This window comes from Budorcas taxicolor, chromosome 8 (genome assembly GCF_023091745.1).
Source record: "Budorcas taxicolor isolate Tak-1 chromosome 8, Takin1.1, whole genome shotgun sequence".
NCBI classification, from domain to species: Eukaryota; Metazoa; Chordata; class Mammalia; order Artiodactyla; family Bovidae; genus Budorcas; species Budorcas taxicolor.
In genome coordinates this window covers 85,657,476-85,684,309 of record NC_068917.1, presented here as the reverse complement: position 1 = coordinate 85,684,309, position 26,834 = coordinate 85,657,476, and the positions used below count along the sequence as shown (strand labels likewise).

General features: G+C 41.7%; 1 protein-coding gene and 1 non-coding gene across 2 annotated transcripts in view; both read left to right on the top strand.

Annotated features, from left to right (window-relative positions):
- Nucleotides 1–26,834, top strand: part of HSD17B3 (hydroxysteroid 17-beta dehydrogenase 3) — a 50,256-nt gene that overhangs the window by 3,725 nt on the left and 19,697 nt on the right. Inside the window, exons 2-5 of the mRNA XM_052645322.1 lie at nucleotides 106–152; nucleotides 23,054–23,129; nucleotides 24,889–24,996; nucleotides 26,045–26,112. Coding sequence (XP_052501282.1) covers nucleotides 106–152; nucleotides 23,054–23,129; nucleotides 24,889–24,996; nucleotides 26,045–26,112 — 299 coding nt within the window. The remainder of the gene's footprint in view (nucleotides 1–105; nucleotides 153–23,053; nucleotides 23,130–24,888; nucleotides 24,997–26,044; nucleotides 26,113–26,834) is intronic.
- On the top strand, nucleotides 21,242–21,343 carry LOC128052886 (U6 spliceosomal RNA). The gene has a single exon (XR_008199850.1). It is a non-coding gene; the product is annotated as a U6 spliceosomal RNA (small nuclear RNA).

The following is a 26,834-nucleotide window of genomic DNA, read 5'->3' as shown; positions in this document are numbered from 1 at the left end:
TATTGTATCTTAGAGAGTAGGCCTGCAGTCAAATGTAGCCAGCAAGAAAGAAGATCTTAAAGATGAATTAATTCTATCCTTTAAAACCATTTCTGCTTTTTTCAGTGATCACTGGAGCGGGAGATGGGATTGGGAAAGCTTACTCATTCGAGGTAGGTTGTGTTCTTGGAGACTTTCTCCTCTCCTTGTATTAAACATACCATGGTCCTGTGTCACCGCAAACACTACTTTTCTGAATATAAAAGCAATAGACATTCCTTTACGAAGAAAACAATTTTCTATTGAAAAGGAAATTTAAAAATCATAATCTCACCCCCTGGCCACCTTAAAAAAATACAATGATATTAAAAGGTGGCAGTATCTTTCCTTAGGAATTGTTTTAGGAATTTATGGGGACACTGTTATTTTCTAGGGTAATTGTACCGTACGCAATTATTATACTTAAAACAATAAAAAATTATAAACTACTTTCCTTGCGTTTATCCTTTACATCATAGCCAGGGCATATGTTAATTTAAAAATCATTTGTGTAGGTAGCATATATATATATATATATATAACTTTCGTTTCAAGAAGATTAATGAGCATTAAAAAAATAATATAAAGAGAGAATCTGATAGGGTTGAGGTCACTGGTGTATGATGTCTTTGAGTGTTTCTTTTCAGGCTTTTTGTTTCTCTGTAGGTGGATAAATAGCAGGTAGTAACGTTTTCCTAAAAATGCATTTACAGGATATGTAGTTTGGTAAGCCATTATTGGGCTTCCCATGCGGTGCAGTGGTAAAGAATCTGCTTGTCAATTCAGGAGACCCAGCAGACGTGGGTTTGATCCCTGGGAAGATACTCTGGAATAGGAAATAGTAACCCACTCCAGTATTCTTGCCTGGAAGATTCCTTGGATAGAGGAGTCTGACAGGCTACAGTCAATGGGGATCACAAAAAGTCAGACATGACTTAGCGACTAGGCAGTGGTCTAGGGGTCAGGAGCTATGTATTCTAGTCCTCACTCAGACACGGTCTGCAGATTTTGGACAAATTATATATCCTTTCTGGGCTTCCAAGTCTTTACTAGCACAAAAGGTACCATCTAAGAATTTTCAAATTCTGTTTCTGTTCTAGACTAATTCTTTCTTTGCTCTTGTAGAATCTTATTCTTTGTTTCCTTTCATTCTTTTCTAAGGCTGTGTTTAACAATTTTCTGGGATCTTTCTTTCATGCAAGACTTTCTCTATTCCAGAGAACCTGTTCTTGTCTCCCTGCTCATTGCTGCTTCAAGGAAAGCAGTTCAGAGTCTGGAATACTATGGATTGTAATAGTGAAGAATTTGAGGTTGAAAATTAATTAGATCACTGTCTGTTCAAACTGCTTCCAATATGGTTATTGCAGAATTTCCACATCAATAAACTGGAGGAGTTGCTCATTCCACCAGGGCTTTTGTAAAAGTTAAATGGATGAGGTGGGCAAAATGTTTTGCATAGAGTGAGCTCTCCAAGTTTAGCCACTATTATTATTGAACGTATAAGCTGTCTTTTCTCTCCCATATATTTCTTTTTTTTTTTTTTTTTGAGAAAGAAAATGTGTGGTACTTACCCATATTTTTACTCTTTTTATTGTTCCTTCTTCTTCCCTGATGTTCCAAGATTTTTTCCTTCTAACTTCCTGTTTAGAGAAGTTCCTGTAGCTGTTCTTTTATAGTAGTTCTGCTGGTGGCACATTCTCATTGTTCTTCTTCATCAGAGAATGTCTCAATTTCCCCTTCATTCCAGAAGGATAATTTCGCTGGATATAGGATTTATAGTTGACAATCCTTTCCTTTTAGCGCTTGGAAAATGCTGTGCCACTTCCTTCTGGCCTGTATGGTTTCTGGTGAGTCTCACGTCATTCAAATAACTTTTCTCATAGGTCAAGTGTTGTTTCTCTTTCATTGCCTTCAAGACATTTTTCTTTGTGTTCAGTTTTCAGGAGTTTAGTTATGTTTCTTGGTGTGGGTTTATCTGAGTTTATCTTCTTCGAGATTCACTTAGCCTCTTGAATCTGTAAGTTTATACATTTTCACAGATTTGAGAGTTTTCCATTCATACTTTCTGCAAATATTCCTTCTGCCTTCTTCTCTTCTTCTGGGACTCTGGTGACACAATGTGAGACTTTTCTTGTAGTCCTTCCTTGTAGGTCTCCGAGATGCTGTGCATTTTTTTCAGTGTATTTTTTCCTCTGTTTAGATTGCAGTTTAGTTGCTCAGTCATGTCTGAGTCTTGTGATCCCATGTACTATAGCCCACCAGGCTCCTCTGTCCATGGGATTCTCCAGGCAAGAATGCTGGAGTGGATTGCCATTTCTTTCTCCACTGGTTAGACTGGATAATTCCTATTGCTTTATCTTTAAGTTCATGGATTCTTTCCTTGGTCTCTCCATTCTGCTATTGAGCCCATCGATTGAGTTTTTAATTTCACTTTCTGTACTTTTCAGTTCTAAAATTTCCATTTGATTTTTCTTTATTTGCTGAAACATTCTATTTTTCTTTTGTTTTACTTGGCTTTGTGATTGTTCTCTGAAGTGTTTTTATGGTAGCTTTTAAAAAATTCTAATCAGATAATTCTAATATCTATGTCATCTCAATGTTGGTATTTGTTGATTGCTTTTATCTTACTCAAACCGAGATCTTCTTGGTTCTTGGCGTGTTGAGTTTTGTTTTTTTTTTTAATTGAATCTTGGATATTTTTGGTTTTAAGTTGTGAGACTCTGGATCACATTTAAATTTTCCTATTTAGATGTGTATGGATATTGCTTCAGAAGGGGGAGGAGAGGGTGCTGACATTTTTCTATCAGGTGAGGTAGGAGCCCAGGTTTTCCAGTTGGCCTCCACTGGGGGTTGCTGGATATGGGTAGTTCTGGCTCCTCAAAAGCCACTCTGGATTTTGGGGGTATAGAGTGCATCTTTACTGCTCTCCACAAGTGGTACTTGGAGGCAGTGATCTCACTGTTACTGCGGTGATGGTATAAGTCCTGAATCTCCACCAGGCTTCCTCTGTCATCATCCCAGGGGAAGGAAGAGGGGAGAGAGCTGAGGGGGTGCTCTGGCACTGTCAGGTAGAAGTGGAAGCTCAAGGCTCAGCTGACATGAGGGGTAGGATGGCTGGGATGAAAGTCCTGGCATCCTGCTCAGCCTTATCTGATGCCAACCTGGTAGGAGTTGGAATCCTTGTTAGGGCAGCCTCCCCAGGGTGGAAGTGTCAGCTCCCCCCTCAACCTTTGGAGGCAAGGGCGGCAGTAGAAGCTTATATATATATATGTGTGTGTATATATATATATATACATATATATATATATATATTTGAATTGTTTGCCTGCAGTAAAGCAGTTATTTTCTAAAGTTTTCAGCCTTGCTAGGGTGCCCCTTTTCTAGTCCTTTTGTTAGAAACAGCAGACTCTTGTTGGGACTTTTTATGTCCATATTTGTTGGTGTTTCTGAAAATCCAGCTTCTCCAGCAATAAGTCAGATATATGAGGCAAAAATAAAACCCAGGAAACTCATGGCTGATTTCCTCAGGTCTCAAGGCTACCCCTCTCACTCTCTTTTGGAGTCGTCTTATATTTATTTTATGTATTATGTCCACGTTGCCTGTTCTAGTTGCATTTCATAGTAGAAATAGGGAAAAGTGTATTCACTCCATCTTTCTGGAAGCATTTTAACCTATATTGCATTTTAACCTAGCCTGTATTTGTAATTAGAGAAGCAAGAGAGACTTCGTCTCCTTTTAAAGGAGTGTCAACCATTACTGGAAGCAGGTGAAAAAAGTTGTTGAGAGGGATGGCATGGAGGAAGGAGGAGAAGAATAAGCCTGCTCTTCACACCTCTGAAGCCTCTGCTTCACTCTGTATTTCACACCATTTCTGTTCCTTTGGCACCTGAATTCAAGCTTTTCTATTTACTGCCTCACAGAAGAAGCCCTGTCTTCCCTGGTGTTCCCACCACCTGTTATAGATTAGCAGTGACAAGCACCTTCCTTGACCCAGGCCCTAACACAGAGCAGAAGGAAAACGGCCTATGCATCACAGCAGCGGCCATTCTTCTCTAGTACAGTACCCAGCAGCGAATTCTGGGAGAGTGAGTGCTTCTGGGGCTTAACTCCCTGAAGCAGGGAGGGGTAAGACCCATATATGGAGCCTGTCAGCCTGGACATTCTAGAAATAAGATTGAGCCCTGCTCAGAGGGACAAAGGGAACAATGCTGGCCCAGACAATCGAGTGTCCTCCATTCCCCCCTCCTGACTCTGACCACTTAGCACGGAACCTTTAAAAAGTCTATAGCTCTTAAGAGAAATGGCACAATTCAGGAGAGGCTGGAAGCCCACAAGGCAGAGAGTCCTTTGTGCTGAAAATGCAAATTGTTTTCCATTTAATGGACAGTTTCCATTTCAGGAGGCTGATGAAGTGAATTGTGAGACGAAGGTGCTTAATTTTTAGCCATGATTTGCTAGATTCCCAGACTGAAAATGAGGGCTGGTGGGGGATTTTCCAAGAGAGAAAGAGAAGACTTCATGATATCACTAGCCTTAAAATTGGACAGTTCTTACTTTTAATTTTTTTAATCTTTTAATTTTCTATTTATTTTGAAAGTTTTAAAATAAACAACTTTTAATATTCTATCATATGGATATACCACAGTTTGTTTATTCATTTATTAGCTGATGAATATGTGGGTTGTTCCCACTTGGGAGCTATATAATATGCTGCTGTGAATATTCTTATGTGCTGTTTTGCCTGGATGTTCTAGACTGACCACAGAATCTTGCAGAAGGTGCAGCGAGTTCACATATACCCTTTGTCCCCACATACTCTCCAGAGTGGCAAGTTTGCTGCAATCAGTGAACATACGCTGATACATCCTTGTCACCCAGAGCCCATAGTGCACCTTGGGGTTCACTATTCTTGCTTTACTTTTTCCATGGTGGTTGTTTCTCAGAGGGAAGTTTGGTATGGGCACAGCTGAAAATGTGTTTCTCTTAGGGACCCTCTTCCTACTCTCTCCTTTGTTCAGTCTGGTCTGAATGAAGCTTTCTTTATCTCAGGTCAGTCAAAATTGACACAAAAGTCTGAGAGATTTTCTGTGGCTTTTTTCCTTTCCATAGCTATGTTCCAGCCAAACTGTCTGTGAGTAAATTTCTTTGCATGTCATTTAAAAATATACTAGGAAATCAACAGATGCAGAATGAAAAAAAAAAGGGAAGGTGTTAGTCACTCAGTCGTGTCTGACTCTTTTTGACCCCATGGACTATATCCTGCCAGTCTCCTCTGTCCATGGAATTATCCTGGCAAGAATACTGGAGTGATAGCCTTTCCCCTCTCCAGGGGTTCTTCCTCGCCCAGGGATTGAACCCAGAATATCACCCCTAATTATATTATATTATATATATATATAGGTAGATAGATAGATGTCTTTTTACAAAGTGAAACCTCACTATACAGATTCCAGGCCAGGGGTGGGACTTGTAATAATACTTTATGACTGAAGATCAGCTGTTAGACTGAGTATAATTTGCTTTAAAATACTTCAGCATGCATAAGATGATATATATGTGAGTCAGTTATTTTAAAGCTTCTGGAGGTATAATTTACATATCATAAAATTCACCTAAGTGTACAGTAATTTTTAGTAAATTGACTAAAGAGTTCACCATCATCACTACCCAGTTTTAGCACATTTTCATCATCCTAATGACCCTCATGAGATCACTGACAACTGGCCATGGCTAATCCCCCATTCCTACCCTTAGTCCTAGGCTGCCGCTCATCTTTTCTGAACATTTCATACAAATGCCACCAGACGGTGTGCAGTAGTCATTTGTGCCTGATTTCCTTCAGAGTATTTTTGAGGTTCATCCACGTTGTAGCATGTGTCAATGGTTCTTTAGTTTTTATTGCAGAATAATATTCTATCATATGGATATACCACAGTTTGTTTATTCATTTATTAGCTGATGAATATGTGGGTTGTCCCCACTTGGGAGCTATATAATATGCTGCTGTGAATATTCTTATGTGCTGTTTTGCCTGGATGTATATTTCCATTTCTCTTGGGTAGATTACCTAGGAATGGAATCACTGGGCTGTACAGTAAATTTGTATTTAAGATTAGTGAGTCTGTGTTTCTGCCGTGGGTTAACAGTTGCAGATAATGTCCAGAGGTGGTGTGTGTTGAGTTTCTTCTACTTGGCCCTTCAGGATTCACTCTCTGCTCTTCTTCACCCTCCCCTGTGCCGCAGGAGGCTGACCTGCACCAAGGACCTCAATTGGCCTCTGGTTTCAGCAGGGTTTGTGGGGGTTGGGAGACACTGGCAACAGGTAAGAGGGCGTCAGGAACATCAAGCTGGGTTTCTTTCTGCTCTCTTCCTGTGGGTCAGGGAGGGCTGTGTCCCTCTGCTGAAGGCTGTAGCTCTGCTGAGCAGCCCTCTCCACCCTCTGGTTCTGGTATCTGTTCATCCCCCAACCCTTTCAGGTTCACAGCTGCTGTTGTTAATAGCTCCAGAATATCATCGGTTTTCCACACACTACTCACACTTTGTAAATCAGCCTTTTATTAAACTCTCTGCAAGTTACCCAGAGAGTGTGCTGTTTTTGCCAAGATTTTGGCTAAATCCAGGTTTCAGCTAATTTTTAAAGATGCTAAATCAGAATTTATCAACATCTGTGCTTCAGCTAACTTGACTTTCATTAAAGAGTTTGCCCCTTAGCCTAAGAAAGGGTATCAATAATTTTCCGGAGGAAGTATCTTCCAAGATGTGTGGATTTGCTAGAAGTGTTGCACAGGCACTTTTGCCCTCCTGTGAAGAAGGATGTGGTGTCTGTGAGCACGGCAGAGTGGTGTTCTTGACCTTGAATGGATTTGGCCCTGTGTCCTGCTGAGAGTGGAAGATTCTGTCACCTAACCCTGCCAGAAGTTTGACTGCACCCTGCCCCCAGAACATGATCACATCTACCTGGGATGAGCCTTCACAGAGTGCCTAAGGGACAGATGGCTGGGACTCCACTAAGCTATGAGAACAGGTTCATAATTGCTTTGATGCCTGCTTACTGACAGATGTTCTTGTTGGTAGGATTTGGTCTGAGACTTGTTTGCATTTTGCAACACACCGTCTGCTGGCTAGTTGTTGGGTTGAGGGGGGAGATCTGTAGCCAAAATCTACCTCTAATCACTGGAGACTGCAAGAAAACCCAGTGATTGTGAACAATCAAATAGGTTAGGTCAATAGGCATATTTAATGCCTCCCAGGGTTCCAGTCATTCAGAGTTCTAGTCAGCTCTGCCCAGTCCTTAGAAAGCATATGCACTGTTACCTAATTTTCCTGTATTTATTTAATTCTCCTTTAACTTTTTAAAAAATACTAACCTTTTAATTTTGAGATATTTATAGATTCATAAGTAGCTGTAAGAAAGAATACAGAGATCCCATGTACCCCTTACCCAATCTTGCAAAGTTATCATATAAGTCAGGGTATCAACATCAATACAGTCAAGATACAGAATATTCCCATCATCATAAGGAGCCCTTGTGTGGTGGTTTGATAAATACCCCCACCTCTTCTCATATCCCTCTCCTCTTTCTTTCTTTCTCCTTCCTTCCTTCTTTCTTTCATTATTTCTTTCTTGAAGTATAGTTGATTTATAATGTTGTGTTAATTTCTGCTGCACAGCAAAACGATCAGTTATATATATTCTTATCATTATGGCTTATTACAGGATATTGAATATAGTTTCCTGTGCTACAGTAGGACCTTGTTGTTTATACAGCCTATACAAAATAGTTTATATCTGCTAACCCCAAACTGCAAATCCTTTCCTCCCCCACCTCTCCACCCCCCTGGCAATCATGAATATGTTATGTTCTCTGTGTCTCTCACTTCTTCTTAACCTGTGGCAAATGCTTATCTGGTCTCCAGTTCTATAACATGGTCATTTAAAGAATGCTATATAAATAGAATCATATGCTTTGTAGCCTTTTTGAATTGTTTTTTTTTCTGCTCAGCTTAATTTTCTGCAGATTCATCATCCCAATATTCTATTCCTTTTCAGTACTAAGTAGAATTCCGTGGTATGGAGGTTACACAGTCTGTTTAACCATTCATCCACTGAAGGACATTTAAGTTGTTTCTGTATTTTGGCAACACAAATAAAGCTTCTATAAACATTTATATGTAAGTTTTGTCTGAACATAAGACTATTGTTTTCTGAAATAAACACTCAGGAGTGCAATTGCCAGCTGGTATGATAGAATTGCCATGGACAGAGGAGCCTGGCAGGCTACAGTCTATGGGGTCATAAAGAGTGGAATACTACCGAGTGATTAAGGACAGCACAGCATGGTAGCTGCATGTTTAGTTTTTTAAGAAATTGCCAAACTATTTCCCGGATTGATTGTACCATTCTCAACAGCACTGTGTGAGTGGTCCATTTTCTCAACATTCTCACCAGCATTTGGTGTTGCTATTTTTTTTCTTTATTTTAGCCATTCTGAGAGCTGTGCAGTAACATATTATTGTGGTTTAGATTTGCACTTCCCTGATGGCCGATCATGTTTATGTCAGTTCAGTTCACTCGTTCAGTTGTGTCTGACTCTTTGCAACCCCATGGACTGCAGCATGCCAGGCTTCCCTGTCTAAGGCAAATAACCAGAGTTTAACTCAAATTCATGGCCATTGAGTCAGTGATGCCATCCAGTCATCTCATCCTCTGTCGTACCCTTCTCCTCCTGCCTTCAATCTTTCCCAACGTCAGGGTCTTTTCCAATGAGTCAGTTCTTCACATCAGGTGGCCAAAGTATTGGAGCTTCAGCTTTAGCATCAGCCCTTTCAATGAATATTCAGGACTGATTTCATTTAGGATGGACTGGTTGGATCTCCTTGTAGTTCAAGGGACTCTCAAGAGTTTTCTCCAACACCACAGTTCAAAAGCATCAGTTCTTTGGTGCTCAGCTTTCTTTATAGTCCAACTCTCACATCTGTACATGACTACTGGAAAAACCATAGTTTTAACTAGATGGACCTTTGTTGGCAAAGTTGTGTCTCTCCTTTTTAATATGCTGTCTAGGTTGGTCATAACTTTCTTTCCAAGGAGCAAGCATCTTTTAATTTCATGGCTGCAGTCACCATCTGCAGTGATTTTGGAGCCCCCCAAAATAAAGTCTGTCAATGTTTCCACTGTTTCCACTGTTTCCCATCTATTTGCCATGAAGTGATGGGACCAGATGCCATGATCTTAGTTTTCTGAAAGCTGAGCTTTAAGCCAACTTTTTCACTCTCCACTTTCACTTTCATCAAGAGGCTCTTTAATTCATCTTCACTTTCTGCCATAAGGATGGTGTCATCTGCATATCTGAGGTTATTGATATTTCTCCTGGCAATCTTGATTCCAGCTTGTGCTTCAACCAGCATGGCATTTCTCATGATGTACTCTGCATATAAGTTAAATAAGCAGGGTGACAATATACAGCCTTGATGTACTCCTTTTCTTATTTGGAACCAGTCTGTTGTTCCATGTCCAGTTCTAACTATTTCTTCTTGACGTGCACAGATTTCTTGAGAGGCAGATCAGGTGCTCTGGTATTCCCATCTCTTGAAGAATTTTCCACAGTTGTGGTGATCCACACAGTCAAAGGCTTTGGCATAGTCAATAAGCAAAAGTAGATGATTTTCTGGAACTGTCTTGCGTTTTCGATGTTCCAACGGATGTTGGCAATTTGATCTCTGGTTCCTCTGCTGTTTCTAAATCCACCTTGAACATCTGAAAGTTCATGGTTCATGTACTGTTGAAACCTGGCTTGGAGAATTTTGCGCATTACTTTACTAGCATGTGAGATGAGGGCAATAATGTGGTAGTTTGAGCATTTTTTGCCATTTCCTTTCTTTGGAATTGGAATGAAAACTGACCTTTTTGAATCTTGTGGCCACTGCTGAGTTTTCCAAATTTGCTGGCATATTGAGTGAAGAACTTTCATAGCACCATCTTTTAGGATTTAAAATAGATCAACTGGAATTCCATCTCTTCCACTAGCTTTGTTCGTAGTGATGCTTCCTAAGGCCCACTTGACTTCGCATTCCAGGATGCCTGGCTCTAGGTTGGTGATCACACCATCATGATTATCTGGGTCATGAATATCTTCTTCTTTGTATAGTTCTGTGTATTCTTGCCATCTCTTCTTAATATCTTCTGCTTCTGTTTTACGTCCATACTCTTTCTGTCCTTTATTGAGCCCATCTTTGCATGAAAAGTTCCCTTGGTAGCTCTAATTTTCTTGAAGAGATGTCTAGTCTTTCCCATTCTATCATTTTCCTCTATTTCTTTGCATTGATCATTGAGGAAGGCTTTCTTATCTCTCCTGGCTATTCTTTGGAACTCTGCATTCAAATGGGTATATCTTTCCTTTTCTCCCTTGCCTTTTGCTTCTCTTCTATTCGCAGCTATTTGTAAGGCCTCCTCAGACAACCATTTTGCCTTTTTGCATTTCTTTCCCCTGGGGATGGTCTTGATCCCTGCCTCCTATACAATGTCACAATGTCACAAACCTCCATCCATAGTCCTTCAGGCTCTCTTTCTATCAGATCTAATCCCTCCAATCTATTTCTCACTTCCACTGTATAATCATAAGGGATTTGATTTAGGTCATACCTGAATGGTCTAGTGGTTTTCCTACTTTCTTTAATTTAAGCCTGAATTTGGCAATAAGGAATTCATGGTCTGTGCCACAGTCAGCTCCTGGTCTTGTTTTTGCTGACTGTATGAAGCCTTTCCATCTTTGGCTGCAAAGAATATAATCAATCTGATTTTGGTGTTGACCATCTGTTGATGTCCATGTGTAGAATCTTCTCTTGTGTTGTTGGAAGAGGGTGTTTGCTCTGACCAGCACATTCTCTTGGCAAAACTCTATTAGCCTTTTCCCTGCTTCATTCTGTACCCCAAGGCCAAATTTGCCTGTTACTCCAGGTATTTCTTGACTTCCTACTTTTGCATTCCAGTCCTGTATAATGAAAAGGACATCTTTTTTGGGTGTTCTAGAAGGTCTTATAGGTCTTCATAAAATGTTTTTGTTTTTAATTCAAAGAAGTGTAAGGAAGAAAAGAGAAAAAAGGTCATTATCTCTTTGCCCAGACAATTCCAATTAAAAATAAAATAATACAGGTATAAAATTAGAAAACTCAAGCAGCGCAGAAAGGCATAGAACGAGAAATAAAGGACTCTCCTCACTCCGGCCCTTACCTGGCCCTTCTCTGTAAAGGTCCCCAGCGTTCACAATGTCTTGAGATTCCTTTCAGAAAAGGTAAAGGAAAACCATGGCTATATCCATACTTACATGTTGATATGGAGGTTGATAGTACAGAGTAATTTCAGCCTAACAATCCAGGGACTTTCCTGAGTGGCAAGTGGCTCTGTCTAGTTCCTTCTGTCTTGCTTCTTCATCTATCCTGTAAGCCTTTGTGCTACTCTTCAAGATTGGAGCTGGGTCATAAGCATGTCTGCTTCCTGGAGCCCACTGACAGTACTCAGTCCTGTAACCAGAAGAAAGACCAGGAGTGTCATCTGGTCATGTGCCTGGGAAGAAGAGGGGGGCAAGTTTTACTGGCCTGCTAGCAGTCTCTTAGCAGAAATTACACCTGTATGTTTACCTTTTGCCCACATGAGCACAAATGGGATCCTGGGTCCCACAACCATAAGCCCTTGTTTAAACCTTGCTTGTTCGTTTAATAATGTAACAGGGAGATCTTGCCATAGCAAAGGCGAACAGATGGCCTTCATTCCTTTTAATGATTGCAGGTTATCCTATCCCAGCAATGTACCATGTTTCTTTTATTGGGATGGGCTTGCCTTTTATTTTTGTATTTACAATAATGTTTCAAGACGCATCCTTGAAAATAAACCTACATATATCCAAGAATACATCCCTATCAGAAAGATTGCTGGATCAATGGGTGTGTGCACTCAAATACCAGATATGATTGCCAGATTGTCTGCTATACTATTAAACCAATTTTAACTGACCCTCTACTACTATAAATTTTAATATTTATATACATATAATATGTATAATATATTTAAACATTATAAGATTTACTTTTCATCACTCTCATATATGTAAACATGCATTCTTGGCTATTAATGCGCACTGAGTGCTAGAAGCAAAATATATGACTAAAGATTGTCTGGTTTAATTTCTTCATACCTGGGCGGTTTTAGTGCCACCCCCCAACATCTGGGATGGTAAAAATGCTACAAGCTCCAGTGTGTCAGACAAGCTGTTAGAATTCTTCTTAAGACAGTGATCCCGGCAGATACAGGTAATGGCACAGAGTTGCCTCTTCAATTAAAATCCCTTGGCTCAGCCCAACCCAAGAAAAAACAACTGCTTTTCTCTATTCTTAAATATTATCCTACACGTACTGGCAATATATGATGGTGTCTTATGCTGTTTCAGCAAGGAATTTCTTCTTCCTAATGTCTAAATTATCCTAGTCTAAATTACTTCAGCTGCACTGTAAGCTTATTTGCTTTCATCTTGCCTTAAATGAAAGCAACAGCTTTTAATTATCTTTATATTTTCTTGGCTTCATTGCTTTGTTCCTGTGTGGCTTGACTTCCACCCTATAATTTCTGATTCAGGCTTTGAATATCCTAAATTTACTGTAGTTTGTTGTGGCTGTGTGCATGTGTATGTGTGTGGAGGGAGGGAGGTGTACCAGACAAGAATGTATATAATGAATAAGTGAAAGTCGCTCAGTTGTGTCTGACTCTTTGCGACCCCATGGACTGTAGCTTGCCAGGCTCCTCAGTCCATGAAATTCTCCAGGCAAGAATAATGGGGTGGGTTGCCATTTCCTTCTGCATATAATGTCTGAATGTGATTACAAAAATAAAAATTGAAATGAGTGCAGTATCCCTTATCACCAAGCTGAAGAAATACAGCCTCACCAGTTCCCTTGAAGCTTGTCAGACCGGCACATGTGTCATGCCTTTGTGTTTCCCCTCTCTCGCCCCTGGAGATGTAACACTATCATGAACATCGTGTTAATAATTTCCTTAGTCTAAAAAAGTTCTGTAGCATGTGTGTGTGTCCCAGTACATTTGGTTGCATTACTTGATTTGAACTTAATGTAAATTGATTCATATGCCTTTTGGAATCTGTTTCTGCTTCTGATCAATACTGTGCTTTTTGAAATTCATTCATGCTGGTGTGTGTAGAATTTGGTTCATTCGTTTTCAGTATTGTATGGTATTCCATTATATAAATTGACCCAATTTAGTTATTCATAAAAATTTAATTCACAATGGCCACAGATAAACATAAGATATTGGTGGCTGGAACAGCTAAGTGTCCCTCAAATCCCTATTCTTCCATTGTATAAAGTTGTAGCTGGTAGGCAGCTATCCAGCCAGGGAATTTCCCAGACTCCCTTACATCTAGCTGGAGTTTTGTGACATTTGCCCAGTGAAATCAAGTAGAAACAATGTGTGTCACTTGGTCAAGGAGGTTAAGGGAAGGGTTGTGTCTTCTCCACCCTCTTTCAGTCCTCTCACTGGCTGGATGCCAACAGCCAGGGCAACTTTAGAAACCTAAAGTTGAAGGTGGCAATGCCTTTCTCTGTTGTGGGTCCTAAAGAATTATGTGTAATAGAATCTGTTATATAAGATAAAAACCAAACTTCATTGTGTGAAACCACTGAAATTTTGGAGTTATTTGTTATAGAAGCTTAAGTTATCCTAACTAATGCAAACTAACAAGAAATGCCCAAGATTTTTATGAAGAAACTTCTAGAAGTTTTAGAAGAATGCAGAAGATCTGAATAAATAGCATGTTATGGATGAGATAACTGATTTCTACAAAGATGTAACTTTCTTTTTCAGGTCAGTTCAGTTCAGTTGCTCAGTCGTGTCTGACTTTTTGCGACCCCATGAATCGCAGCACACCAGGCCTCCCTGTCCATCACCAACTCCTGGAGTTTACCCAAACTCATGTCCATCTAGTCAGTGATGCCATCCAGCCGTCTCATCCTCTGTCATCCCCTTCTCCTCCTGCCCCCAATCCCTTCCAGCATCAGGGTCTTTTCCAATGAGTCAACTCTTCACATGAGGTGGCCAAAGTATTGGAGTTTCAGCTTCAGCATCAGTCCTTCCAATGAACACCCAGGACTGATCTCCTTTAGGATGGACTGGTTGGATCTTCTTGCAGTCCAAGGGACTCTCAAGAGTCTTCTCCAACACCACAGTTCAAAAGCATCAATTCTTTGGTGCTCAGCTTTCTTCACAGTCCAACTCTCACATCCATACATGACCACTGGGAAAACCATAGCCTTGACTAGACAGACCTTTGTTGGCAAAGTAATGTCTCTGCTTTTTAATATGCTATCTAGGTTGGTCATAACTTTCCTTCCAAGGAGTATGCATCTTTTAATTTCATAGCTGCAATCACCATCTAATTTCAATATAATACATTAAAAATACAATTTTATCATTTACTTGGAAATTAAACAAAGAAGAAAACACAAAAACATTTTGAAAGAAAATAACAAATAGTAGAGACTTCCTCAGACACCAGATATCAAAGCCTATGATAAGATGATCAGAAGTGGCACTGACATAGGAATTAAGAAACAGTCCAATGCAACAGAACCAACAGGTCAAAGACAGACCCACATACATATAAGAACTGGGCATACGACTGAGTATTTCAAATCAGGGAAAAAATGAATAAATAGAAAAATGTTGCCAAGACAATTAGCCACCCATTTTGAAAAAAAATAATACTGGATGATTTCAACCTCACACTATTCTCAGAAAATAAACAACAGCAACAAAAATCAGCAAACTACAAAGGGTTATAAGAAAATGTATTTATATCCTTGAGATTAGGGAAAATCATAATGGAAATTCCAAAAAATAAGCAAAATATTAACAAACTTGATAACATTAAATTAATATCATATTAATATAATGTATGGAAATAGCACCATAAGCAAAGGAGAAAAGGAGACTGTGCAACCCCATAGACGGCAGCCCATCAGGCTCCCCTGTCCCTGGGATTCTCCAGGCAAGAACACTGGAGTGGGTTGCCATTTCCTTCTCCAATGCATGAAAGTGAAAAGTAAAAGTGAAGTTGCTCAGTCGTGTCTGACTCCTAGCGACCCCATGGACTGCAGCCTACGAGGCTCTTCCGTCCATGGGATTTTCCAGGCAAGAGTACTGGAGTGGGTTGCCATTGCCTTCTCGGATATATATATATATATATATATATATATATATATATATATATGGCAAATAATTAATACCAAGAATATATAATAAAAATAGAACTCCTACAAATTGATAAGAAAATGAAAACCCAAAGAGTAGAATGGGCAAAGGGTGTGTTCTTATATCTAGACAAACCTGTAATTCAAAAAGATAAATGTACGCCTATGTTCATAGCAGTGCTATTCACAATAGCCAAGGCATGGAAGCAACCTAAATGTCCATTGACAGATGAACGGGTAAAGAAGATGTGGTGCGTACACACAGGGGAGTACTACTCAGCCGGAAAGAGAACTAAATAATGCAATTTCAGCAAAACAGGTGAAACTAGAGATTATCACACTAAGTGAAGTAAGTCAGAAAAACACAAATATCATACAATCTAAAATATGACATAAATGAAACTATCTACGAAACACAACGGGCTGGAAGTTGCCAAGGGGGAGAGGATTAGGAAAGGGACATATTAGGAGGTTGGGGTTATCGGATATTAGCTTTTATGTAGAGAATGGATAAACAAGAAGGTCCTACTGTTTAGTACAGAGAACTATATCCAATATTCTATGATACATACCACACCTTCTTTATCTATTCCTCTGTTGATGGGGATTATACAACAGAATATTACTCAACCATAAAAAGGAATGAAATGATGCCATTTGCAGCAACATGGATGGACCTAGAAACTGTCATACTGAGTGAAGTCAGACAGAAAGACAAATATGATATGATATCGCTTATATGTGGAATGTAGAAGAAATGGTGCAAATGAACTTATTTATAAAACAGAAATAGTGCCACAGTTGTAGAAAACAAACTTATGGTTACAAGGGGAGATTGGGATTGACACATACACAATGATATATATTAAATGGGTAACTAATAAGAACCTGCTCTATTGCACAGGGAACTCTACTTAATACCCTGTCATGACCTATGTGGGCAAAGAATCTAAAAAAGGAATGGATAACTCATTCACTCTGCTGTACAGCAGAAACTAACACAACATGGTAAATCAACTGTCCCCCAATAAAAATTAAAAATATAAACACAGTGGGAAAATTTTTCAAAAACGGTGCACTTAAAGGTTCATTGATGATGGGCAAATAAACAAAATGTGATATAGGCATATAACGCACTATTTTTGAGCCTTGAAAAGAAAGGAAATTCTGACATACTCTACAATGTGGATGAATCTTGATGACATGCTTAGTAAAATAAACCAATCACAAAAAGAGAAAAACAAAATATTCTGTGATAAACCATAATGGAAAATAATATTAAAAAAGGAGTGTGTGTGTGTGTGTGTATATATATATATATATATATATATATATAAAACTGAATAACTTCATTGTACAGGAGAAATTCCCTGGGGAAGGGCATGGAAACCCACTCCAATATTCTTGCCTGGGAAATCCCATGGACAGAGAAGCCTGGTGGGCAACAGTCCATAAGGTCGCAAAGAGTCAGACACGACTGAAGTGACTTAGCACACACACATAGAATGCCACTTATAAAGTGTGAAAAAAAGAAACCGCACAAAACAAACTTCTATTTCTGTATGTACTTATGGAAGCATGTAGGCGGAGAAAGTTAGAAAGGAGGATCAACACCAAACTAAAGATAGCAGGAGCCTGGCAGTGGTGGGGAAGTGGGACTGTGAGGGCAGAGGGGACATCTTTTACAATGAGAATATACTTGTGTATTTAATACAATTTAATAAATCAAAATAGCAAAAGACATAAATGCTGAGGCTTCAAGTCCAGAGATTCCCTTTATTTTTTGCAAAACCAAATTTTACTTAAAACACAAATATGTTACTTTTTGCAAACAAATCCATGACATGTATCTAGATAGTGAGGTTACATAGCCACTTAGCGCTCATTTAAGTCTACAGCACCTCTCAGGTGCTGAGAGAGTGGCCCCATGCCCTGGACACAGGTGTCTGGGCTGGTTCTAGGCGGTGACAGTTCAGGCTAAAGTTTAATGCTTTGAATATTGGCTTCACATGAGTTCTGCAAGCTTCCCTGGTGGCTCGGACGGTAAAGCGTCTGCCTGCAATGCAGGAGACCCAGGTTCGATCCCTGGGTTGGGGAGATCCCCTGGAGAAGGAAATGGCAACCCACTCCAGTACTCTTGCCTGGAAAATCCCACGGACGAAGGAGCCTGGTAGGCTACAGTCCATGGGGTCACAAAGAATCAGACATGACTGAGCGACTTCACTTTCACTTTCACGTGAGTACCACACAGTGGCAGCTCTTGATATTATTAAAAAGGGAGCAGCTCACTGAAGGGAAGGTTACAGAGAGGTTTGGTGAATGACTAATTCTCACCACATTAACACGCAAACTTAAGTTACTGTATCAGCCATTCTAAAATCTGTATAGAAATACCCAGGAAGATGTTAGCCTCCTTCAAGGCTAGTTGTAGACCAGGACATACATTTTGGAAGTTGGTCCCTTGCAGTGTCTGTAACAGGAGTGTCCTTGAGTGCTGTGGTGGCAGGACAGGTCATTTTCTAGAAGAGTTGCCTGGGGCCCAGCAGCTTCATCCTTCATGCCCTCCTTGGTGCACGTCCAGTTTGGGGGACATATTCTTGCCTGGAAAATCCCATGGTTGGAGGAGCCTGATAGGCTACAGTTCATGGGGTGGTGAAAAGTCGGACACGACTGAGCGACTTCATTTCACTTCTCTTCTTGGGGTGAACAGGGAAGAGAAACTCAGTAAATTAGGTGAGAATACAGACTTGGGCTTCACACTCACCCTGCAGTCCCCCTTAGCCCATGTAAGTGACTTAGGAAGAAGGAATAGCAGCCAACAGGGTCTGAGCAGTTGTCCTGCACTCCTGCTGGGGTCTCAGTTTATGGTTGGTGGCTGAGTGCACAGATGAGGGCTCTGATGAGGGTATCCTTTCTGCAAAAGCACCAGTCCACATGGGTAGGATGCAGGTGGGACTGTCCTAGAGCCCCTCCAGTGACAGGTTCATGAGACAGTGGTCGGGAAGCAGCTTAATGGTCTGGCTAACACCATTCTTTCCGAGAGCTGCTGACCTGTGAAGGAGAAGCTCCAGTCCTTGGTCGTCAGTGTTTCTGGAGGAGCAGCAAGTGGAAAACCTGGGCTACATGTAGTGTGGAGAAGCTGGCGTGCTGGGCACAGAGCTGCCTGTGAGGGCAACGACCAGTGCCTGGGGTCTGCTTGGTGTGGGTGTCTGCTCCAGACAAGGTGGCTTCCACTTCCTGCAAGGGAGGAAGAAGGCCTGGGCCCCCGCCCACATGGGGAGGCAGGGCTTGAAGTGGTCTCTCTCCTCCCTGCTGGAGAGTCAAATGTGGTTGAAATCACAACTTCGACAGACCTCGTTTAGCCAGTTTTTGTTTCCTTGCCAAAAAAAAAAAAAAAAAGCAGAGAACCAAATTCTAAATGACAATAAATACCTTTTTTCTCCACAATATTGCTTAGGAAAATCAAGAGCCAGCAATCCAGTCATCCTGAAGGTCCTAAGAGTCATGGGCAAATGGAGTTTTCCTGGTGAGGCAGATCCCTGCCTGGGGTGGCCTGGTTCTGTGCTGAAGGCCTGTTGGGTTACCTGACACCCAGGGGATGCTATCCTCAGAAGAACAGAGACCCCAGAGTAAAAAATGAGACCCAAACCAACCAGGGGCCTGCTCTTATTGGCTTTAGGCTGATGTCAGAGCTCTGCTAATGGATACAGGAAGGTGGGCAGACACCCCTGAGGGGCTGTCCTGGGCTGGGAGGGAAACTGGCAGAGGGGTGGAGGGTCCATAGTGCTATTTCCATGTCAGAAAACCCTAAAGTAGCCTAGATTAATGCTCTAACAAGTCAACTCCAGAAATCCATCATTTGCAGCGAGATCTGGAGACCAAGGTCTCCACCAGATGCTAGGGCAGTGGCAATGATGGTAGCAGAGGGCTGGGTGATGCAGAGATGAGACATGCTGTGAAGTCAGGATTCACCACTTCACATTGTGAATCAAAGTGCTGATGCCAGACCAGTCCCAGGCACAGGGAAAAAAAACCGTATCAAAATTCCACATTTTGTTCACAGAAGAACATAGGAGGGGGGTTCTAGAAATACTGTGGCAGTGTGCTGTGCTTTGGAATGGAAGCAATGTCTCTCCAAGGAAGCAAGGGTGTGGCAAAGCAGTGGTACCAGCCAGGGAAGGCCGCCATCCACACTCCAGTGCTGGAAGCCCACCTTCAGACTCATGAAGTGGCAGGAATGCCACGGAGGCCGGCAGGGCTAGAAGAGCTGCTTGAAAGAAAGTGAAAGTGAAAGTCGTTCAGTAGTATCTGACTCTTTGTGACCTCATGGAGTATACAATCCATGGGATTCTCCAGGCCAGAATACTGGAGTGGGTAGCTATTCCATTCTCCAGGGGATCTTCCCAACCCAGGGATCGAACCCAGGTCTCCCACATTGCAGGCAGATTCTTTACCAAATGAGCCACCAGGGAAGCCCAAGAATACTGGAGTGAGTAGCCTATCCTTTCTCCAGTGGATCTTCCTGATCCAGAAATCAAACCGGGGTCTCCTACATTGCAGGCGGATTCTTTACCAGCTGAGCTGCCAGGGAAGCTCCAATGAAGCATCTGTAATGAGGTAACACTTGGTTCTTGGGAAGGTGGAGAAAAAGTCCAAGACCACGAGCACCATGAACTCAAACCCAGTTAGATCGCATCTGTTGAATTGAAACCTGTCTTTTAACTTGTCGATGAGCTGCTCCATGTCACACTTGCAGAGGTCGCTGCTGGTCTCGGTGCAGAGCCTGCAGTTCTGCCTGTTGAGCTCACCCTGCAAGACCAACTTCTCCAAGTCCCTGTAGACATGGACACCGTCATGGCTCCAAACCCCACTTCCTGGACAGGTTCTGCATTTCTGGTTTTAAAGTTCTAATTTCGCTTAGCGTTAGCTCGATGTGCAGGGACTTCTCCGGGAAAGTTTTGTTCATGTCCTTCTTGAGGTTGGGGGGCTTCACGTGTCCTGTCACTGTGGTGATGTAGCAGATGAACATGAAGACGGCGCTTGTGCTTGCCGCAGGGCCCCTAAGAGTCATCCAGGAGGTTGGGGTTGTACTCCAGGGCATCCCCGAGTTGTCCCCTAGTTCTGAGCCAGCAGAGTGTGGGGATGCTGGACCAGGGCTGTCTGTCTTGAGTGTGACCAGGGTGTTGGTAGAGTATAGGAACTTGACGTAAGACACAGCCTTTCCATTTGCCCCCAACTGGAAGACTATCTCAGAAGAGCTGCTGGAGGGATGGGTCTGCTTCTGGCTGGCCACCCTCAGGTCACTGACCCGCAGCCTTCTCTGTAGGGTGGGGCTGAGAAGGCTGCACACAGGGACCGCTTGGCGCAGATCAGAGCAGTCCTGCTGTTCTTGGAGTCATGCTGCCTTATGTCCTTGATGAAGTGAGTCTCTTCCATGCCTTTGGGTCTGGGGATCCAGATATATTTGGTTCTTTGAAAGAGGCACATCCCATTGCATCTTTCGAGGGCAGGCCGCAAGCCTTCTCTGGCACTGTCCAGGCTCTGTCCCAGTCTGAGCAGCCCCTGGGGCATCAAGGCCCTGCCAGCGGGTTCCAGCAACAGATGGCTGCGACAGGGGCAGCAGGTGCTACTTGCTGCGCAGGCCCGGACTCTGGGGCTGCCCGTCGAGGGGAGAAGATTGCAGCCTGGTTGCATCTCGAGTCCCCTTGCCTCTGCAGCACCTGCTGGGTGGCAGCGTGGCTGGGTATGGGCCTGGGAATGAGCGGGGTGCTGCACACGTGTTGGCCACTGCCCTCAGAGATCGTTAACTGGATGGTTTTGGTGGGAATTGTTTTGTTCGTTTGATGTCTTCCTGGGTGATTCTGAGACCACAGGCTTGAATATTGGCTATTGGAGACTATATGGTAAAGTCCTCAATTCAGCCTGAGTGTTTTTATAATACAACTTGTTAAAAATTTGGCATAGTGTTTGCTTTGGCAGCGTACATGCTAACACTGAAGCGATGCAGACAAGAAAGCCTGGGCCCCGTGCAAGGATGACACGCAGATTTGTGAAACATTCCATATAGTTGTTGGGATGGCAAATTTTATATCATGTGTATTTTACCAAGGTTTAAAATTGTAACAGTTTTGTTTAATTAAAAATATTAAGCAGGATTTCAGTTAATTGAGCCTTGTCGCTATAATCTGAGCTTGGGTTGGAAAAGAATTTCCAGACAGAGTATTTCAGAAAGAAGTGAGTTTATTAAGAACAAAGAGCAGAGATAATGAAGGTGCTGCAAGCACAGTGGGCTGACCTCCTGACAGACCAGGGGAGAGTCCACAGGAAGCTATTAGAACGGTGGACTGGCTCAAGGGAGAGCCCACGGAAGTGATAGATACTTCTGAACAGATAGTTCTGAACGAATTGATACTTCTGAATAGATAGGGATGCTGCAAATACAACAGGCCGACTTCCTGACAGACCAGGGAAAGATGACTCTTCGTGGGTTAGTAGCCAATTTTTGGAGCCTCAAGACAAAGAAAATTCTTGCTGGAAGGGTAGCATTAAGTGATTGATTAGGGGACTATAGGGTGAGCAGCGGGGTGGGCATTTTTGCCTAATATGGGGTCAGGAACTGGCCCATAAGGATCGGGGGCTTTTGGCAGTGGTTACAAAGAGGCTCAGTCATTTCTGGAGATGACCTTGGTTCTGGGCTCCGCCTCTGTGGCCTTGGTGCACAGCCTTGCACCTGTGGGCTTGAGACAGGACTCTGTAAGTCCTTTGTCACTAACTCAAATATTGTCTGTTTCTCTCCAGATGAACATTGGTTTTCCCATTTTTCTTCAGGCAAAACTCTTTTCTCACCTGTAGCATTTTTAGGTGTGAGGAGTCTGGGCCTGTCTATGACCACCCAGCACATGTGTCCTCTGGGCCATACTAATGCACACCACTTCTGCACACTGTTGCTCTGCCCCTGTGAGTCGAGGCATTGTCCATTCTGAAGAGAGTTCCTTCTAACCTCAGGAAAACATCCATTTACTCTCCAGTTCCCTATTTCATTTTCTATCCTGTTGGGAGCCAGAGAACAGAAAGAGGGGGCTCAGGTCCAAGACTGTGCCTGAGTGAAGAGAACCACAAGAACGTCCTCGTGAATAGGAGGCAGCTCAAAAGTTGATGCAGAACTTTTTTTTTTATTATAGGTTGTTGCCCTAGACCTTGTTACATAAATCATAGTATAAAATCCTCCAAATTCTGAATTCCAACCCACATCTGACCATAAATGCTTCAAGTAGAGGGTGTTCAGACTGGGGATCTGTACAGAAAAGCACTGAGAATAGTAGCTCCTGGTATGTAATGCGTGCTCAGTTGATTCCGTCTTGTCCGACTCTTTGAGACCCTGTGGTCTGTAGCCCTCCAGGCTCCTCTGACCATGGGATTCTCCAGGCAAGAATACTTGAGTAGGTTGCCATGCCCTGCTCCAGGGCATCTTCCCAACTCAGGAACTGAACCTGTGTCTCCTACATTGTAGGTGGATTCTTACTGCTGACCATGAGGGAAGCCCTGGTGTATAATAAACATACGCAAATACACTACTGGTATTATGTCATGTTTAGCCTGGCCCCGTGTGGCTGTTTTACTTAGCCTAGAAACCATTGTCACATTGTGCACATTTAAACTTAGGAAGATCAAGCATATTGCCCTATGACCAAATGGGTGATGCCCCAACTCACTTTAATATAACAAGCCTTCCTTGTCTGCTTATCATCTCTGTTTTGGTTTTCCCATCCCTACCTTCAGTTAGCAAGACAGGGATTCAATGTCGTGCTTATCAGCCGGACACTGGAAAAACTTCAGGCCATTGCTGCGGAGATTGGTGAGTGACTCCAAGAAATAAGGGGGACGTTTGTGGAGCCCACTAGCCAGGTCTGCTCACATCCTGCCTGCGGAGGCATCTGTCAGCATCCCTACATTTGCTCTCTGGTGCCTGGGGTAACAGCCTCCTTCGGGGAGCCCAGTTTACAAAGTTGAGTGCAGGACATAAGTGGCTTGAGCTCACTTTAGTTCATCAGTGATTCTTTGGGCTTCATGAAGCAGAAACACATTCACCCCACAAATAGGTCCACTCCTTTCTTGTGTCTAGGGTCTGTCTCTAGAATCAGATCCCCTCATCCAGAGGCCTCAGCTGTCTGAATGCTTCAGTTACTTCCTTTAAAAGCAGGGACTTCCCTTCCCTATGTCTGTGCTGTGCTCCTTGCAGAGGGATGAGAGACAATGCTCACTGCTAGTTGTTGGATTAAAAAAAAAAATATTTGATTCAGGGCTGCCATGTATGGTGTGAGGGTTGTACATTATACAACCCTAAGAGATAGGATTTATATTATAATATTTTATTTTGATAATCCACTCTGAAGTGTTTTTAGTCAATAATGATCATCATATCCCCTTCTGAGCATTTGAATTTCAATAATTAATTAATAACTTAGTGATTAATAAACTTAATGCAAAGGAATGAGTTTTCAACTATGAAGACTCATGAAGACCATAGAAGGCTGTCTGGGGACACTCTTATTTCCCTGGGAGAAATCTGGATAAGAGAAGACCGTGGGGGAGTATGTGGCTGAACAATCACAATGAGGAGGCTCAGTGCCCTTGAACCAGTGAATTCTGCTTTTGTTCTCTGACTGGGTATCTGAAATAACTTTGACCAGGACTAGGACGTTCTTCAGTATTTTCCTTACTGTGCACTTTTTATTGTCTTTTTGTAAAACAAGTAGTGTCTTTGAAATGTCCCCCAGGCTATGCCTTAAGATCACTTGCCCTAGAAATATTGGGTCTAACTCCAAAGCTGAGTGGGCAGCAGCTAGTGAAATCTGCCTATGTTTTTTATATCTAAGAAAAAGCTCCAACAGAAGGCAAGTTCACATAGACCAGTGGAGAGAGGATTGAACTTGGAGGGAGCAGAGTGTGGGTGCCCTTAGTCAAGCTAGTAAGCTCCTTAGAGCCTTAATTTTCTCCTCCAGAAAGTGGAGACAATACCTACTTCATTCTTGAGAATATTAAAAAAATATACTGTGCGTGTAAATGTTTTTATAAATGCTAAAGAGTTGGACAAATGCGAAGGGTTTCTGAGTGTACGTGGAGAGGACCTGATACTCACTGAGCACAAGGATTACACTTTGCTCTAACAGCCCTTAGCCCATGGGTCTGAAACTTGAGCCTGCACCACAGTCACCCCCAGTGCGTGTGAAAACAGATCACCAGGCCCACTCCCAGGGTTTCCTGGTTCAGTAGGTCTGGGTGGAGCCTGAGATTTTATTTCTAACAAGTTACCAGTGATGCTGATGCAGTGGTCTGCTGACCTTGCTTTGAGAAGTATTGTATTAAATCTGTTATAATGCCTTTAGTTGTCACTGCAGTGACTCTTAGAATCACACAGAAACCATCATTCACAAATCTTTTAACACATTCCAGCATTTATCTGAGGCTATTTCTTGTTTCTAATTAAGATGATGGGCTTGTGCTCTTAAGTGTCTGTTCTGTTCAGGTAATACTCAGGGAGTATTAGGGGAATAGGGACAAGAGGGGGATTTGGACACCTGTTCGTTGAAAAATAACTATTGTCTCTAATGCAGAGTGGACTATAGGAAGTACTGTGAAGATAATACAAGCAGATTTTGCCAAAGATGACATCTATGAGTATATTAAAGAAAAACTTAAAGGCTTAGAAATTGGAATTTTAGGTAAGTAAATTGCAATAATGCAAAGCTTGTCGAAATAAGTCAGTGAAATAATGATTTTAGTGTGACTTGATTATTCAGTAGTAGCTTAAATTTAACCCATGACTGTAAGCTGTAACATTAAACCAAATATTAAAGTTCAGTTCTACAAAAGGCATTCCTGGATTAACAGATTTGTATATGGTTTTGGAATGTAGCAAACCTACATGGTTTCAATCTTCCCAACCATATTTACTAGTATTAAAATATTTTTCTTTCACTGAAGGTTGACATTTGACAGGAAGAGGGAAACTTTGGTCTAATGGAATTAGTTTAGTAAACAAACATTGCTGTGATTGATTCATGAAGTAGTGAGTCAGTATGGTTATTTCAGGATAGAGTTTCTCATTTGGGAAATAAGATACAATTTTTTTTTCTGTGATAATTTATAGATTATCTGTTTTGTGATCACATACACAGTACGGTGTATTGTAGAGAGAAAGAGGATTTTGATTTTCAAAATAATTACATATTTACTAATAATAATGTTAAATGTACTCTAGGAAAATTAGAAAGAGCAGATGAACACATAAAAGAATTATGAGTTCCTTAAAGTCTTTAACAGCCTGAGCTAGCATCTTGGTACATATCTTTCCAGATACATACATGCATATTTTCAAAATGAGGATTAAACTTACATACTGTTTTGCAACATTAAAAAAATTATACATCACAAATGTTCTCCTAGGTTTTAAAAAAACCTCTGAGCAGTCATAGTTTTGAATGACTGCATTGCATCCCACCATATGGCTGCACCGTGATTCATTTTATCTGCATTGTACTATTGGACCACAATTTTTTCCCTTCCAATTTCCTCACTGTTATGGAATTATGTTGCAGTGAACAGCCTTTTTTATACATCTTTTTGTACATGCTTTCTTGGAAAACTTCTCAAGAGAAGAATTTCTGGGTTGAATATGATAATTTTTAAGGCTTTCAATAGACATTTGCCATGGACTCTTCTGATGTCTTTTTCTTTCTTTTTTTTTTTTTTTTTGCCTTTCTTGGTCAGTCAACAATGTTGGAATGCTTCCAAACCTTCTCCCAAGCCATTTCCTTAACACGCCAGATGACTTCCAGGTAGGCTTGTACTGTTCTGTGGATGTTTTCCTCTCCCCAAGTCCTGAGCCCCAGCTGGGTAATACCAGGACTGGGAAGGGGTAATGGGAGTGTGGCCAAAATTCTGCAATCCAGGTGGACGACTGGAGGTGTCCCCTTCGAGTACTCACCTGAGTACTTGATACATAGTGAAGGGTATCACTGTTCTGGACTATCTCTAGGAAAAGAACATCTTCCCTCTTCTCCACACATCAAAATTCACTTGTCCCAGTCTTTTGGGGGCTCTACACTGTGCTTTATAAGGGAGGTAATGCTGCCTAACAAATTCATAGCTCTGGATTCAGTAGGAGAAAGCTTTCTTTGCCTTTCAAGGTCATAAGATTTGCTCAATTTTCAGTGTGAAAGAAGTCCATAATACAGACTTTGTGGCTGAGGGTGTTGTAAGTTCAACAAGCTTAACTCAGACCCATGACTCATTGTTGGTCTCGAGTAAATTTATTATGCATTAACAGTCTTTGAAGGCACTGTATTTTGACTCTTCTCCAGGCTTTCACCTTTGAAAGCAAAGGGTTATACCAATTTTGAACAGGCTATGATGCTTCTATTCCCCAATCCTGTAATTAGTCCTAAAGGTTCCACGTAAGCCCCAAGTGCACTGCGTGGACGAATAATGCCCGATTGCTCGGACACTGCTGAACCTCACCAAGCCTCTTCTGGCCACATGTCTAACTCCACGTTCCCTG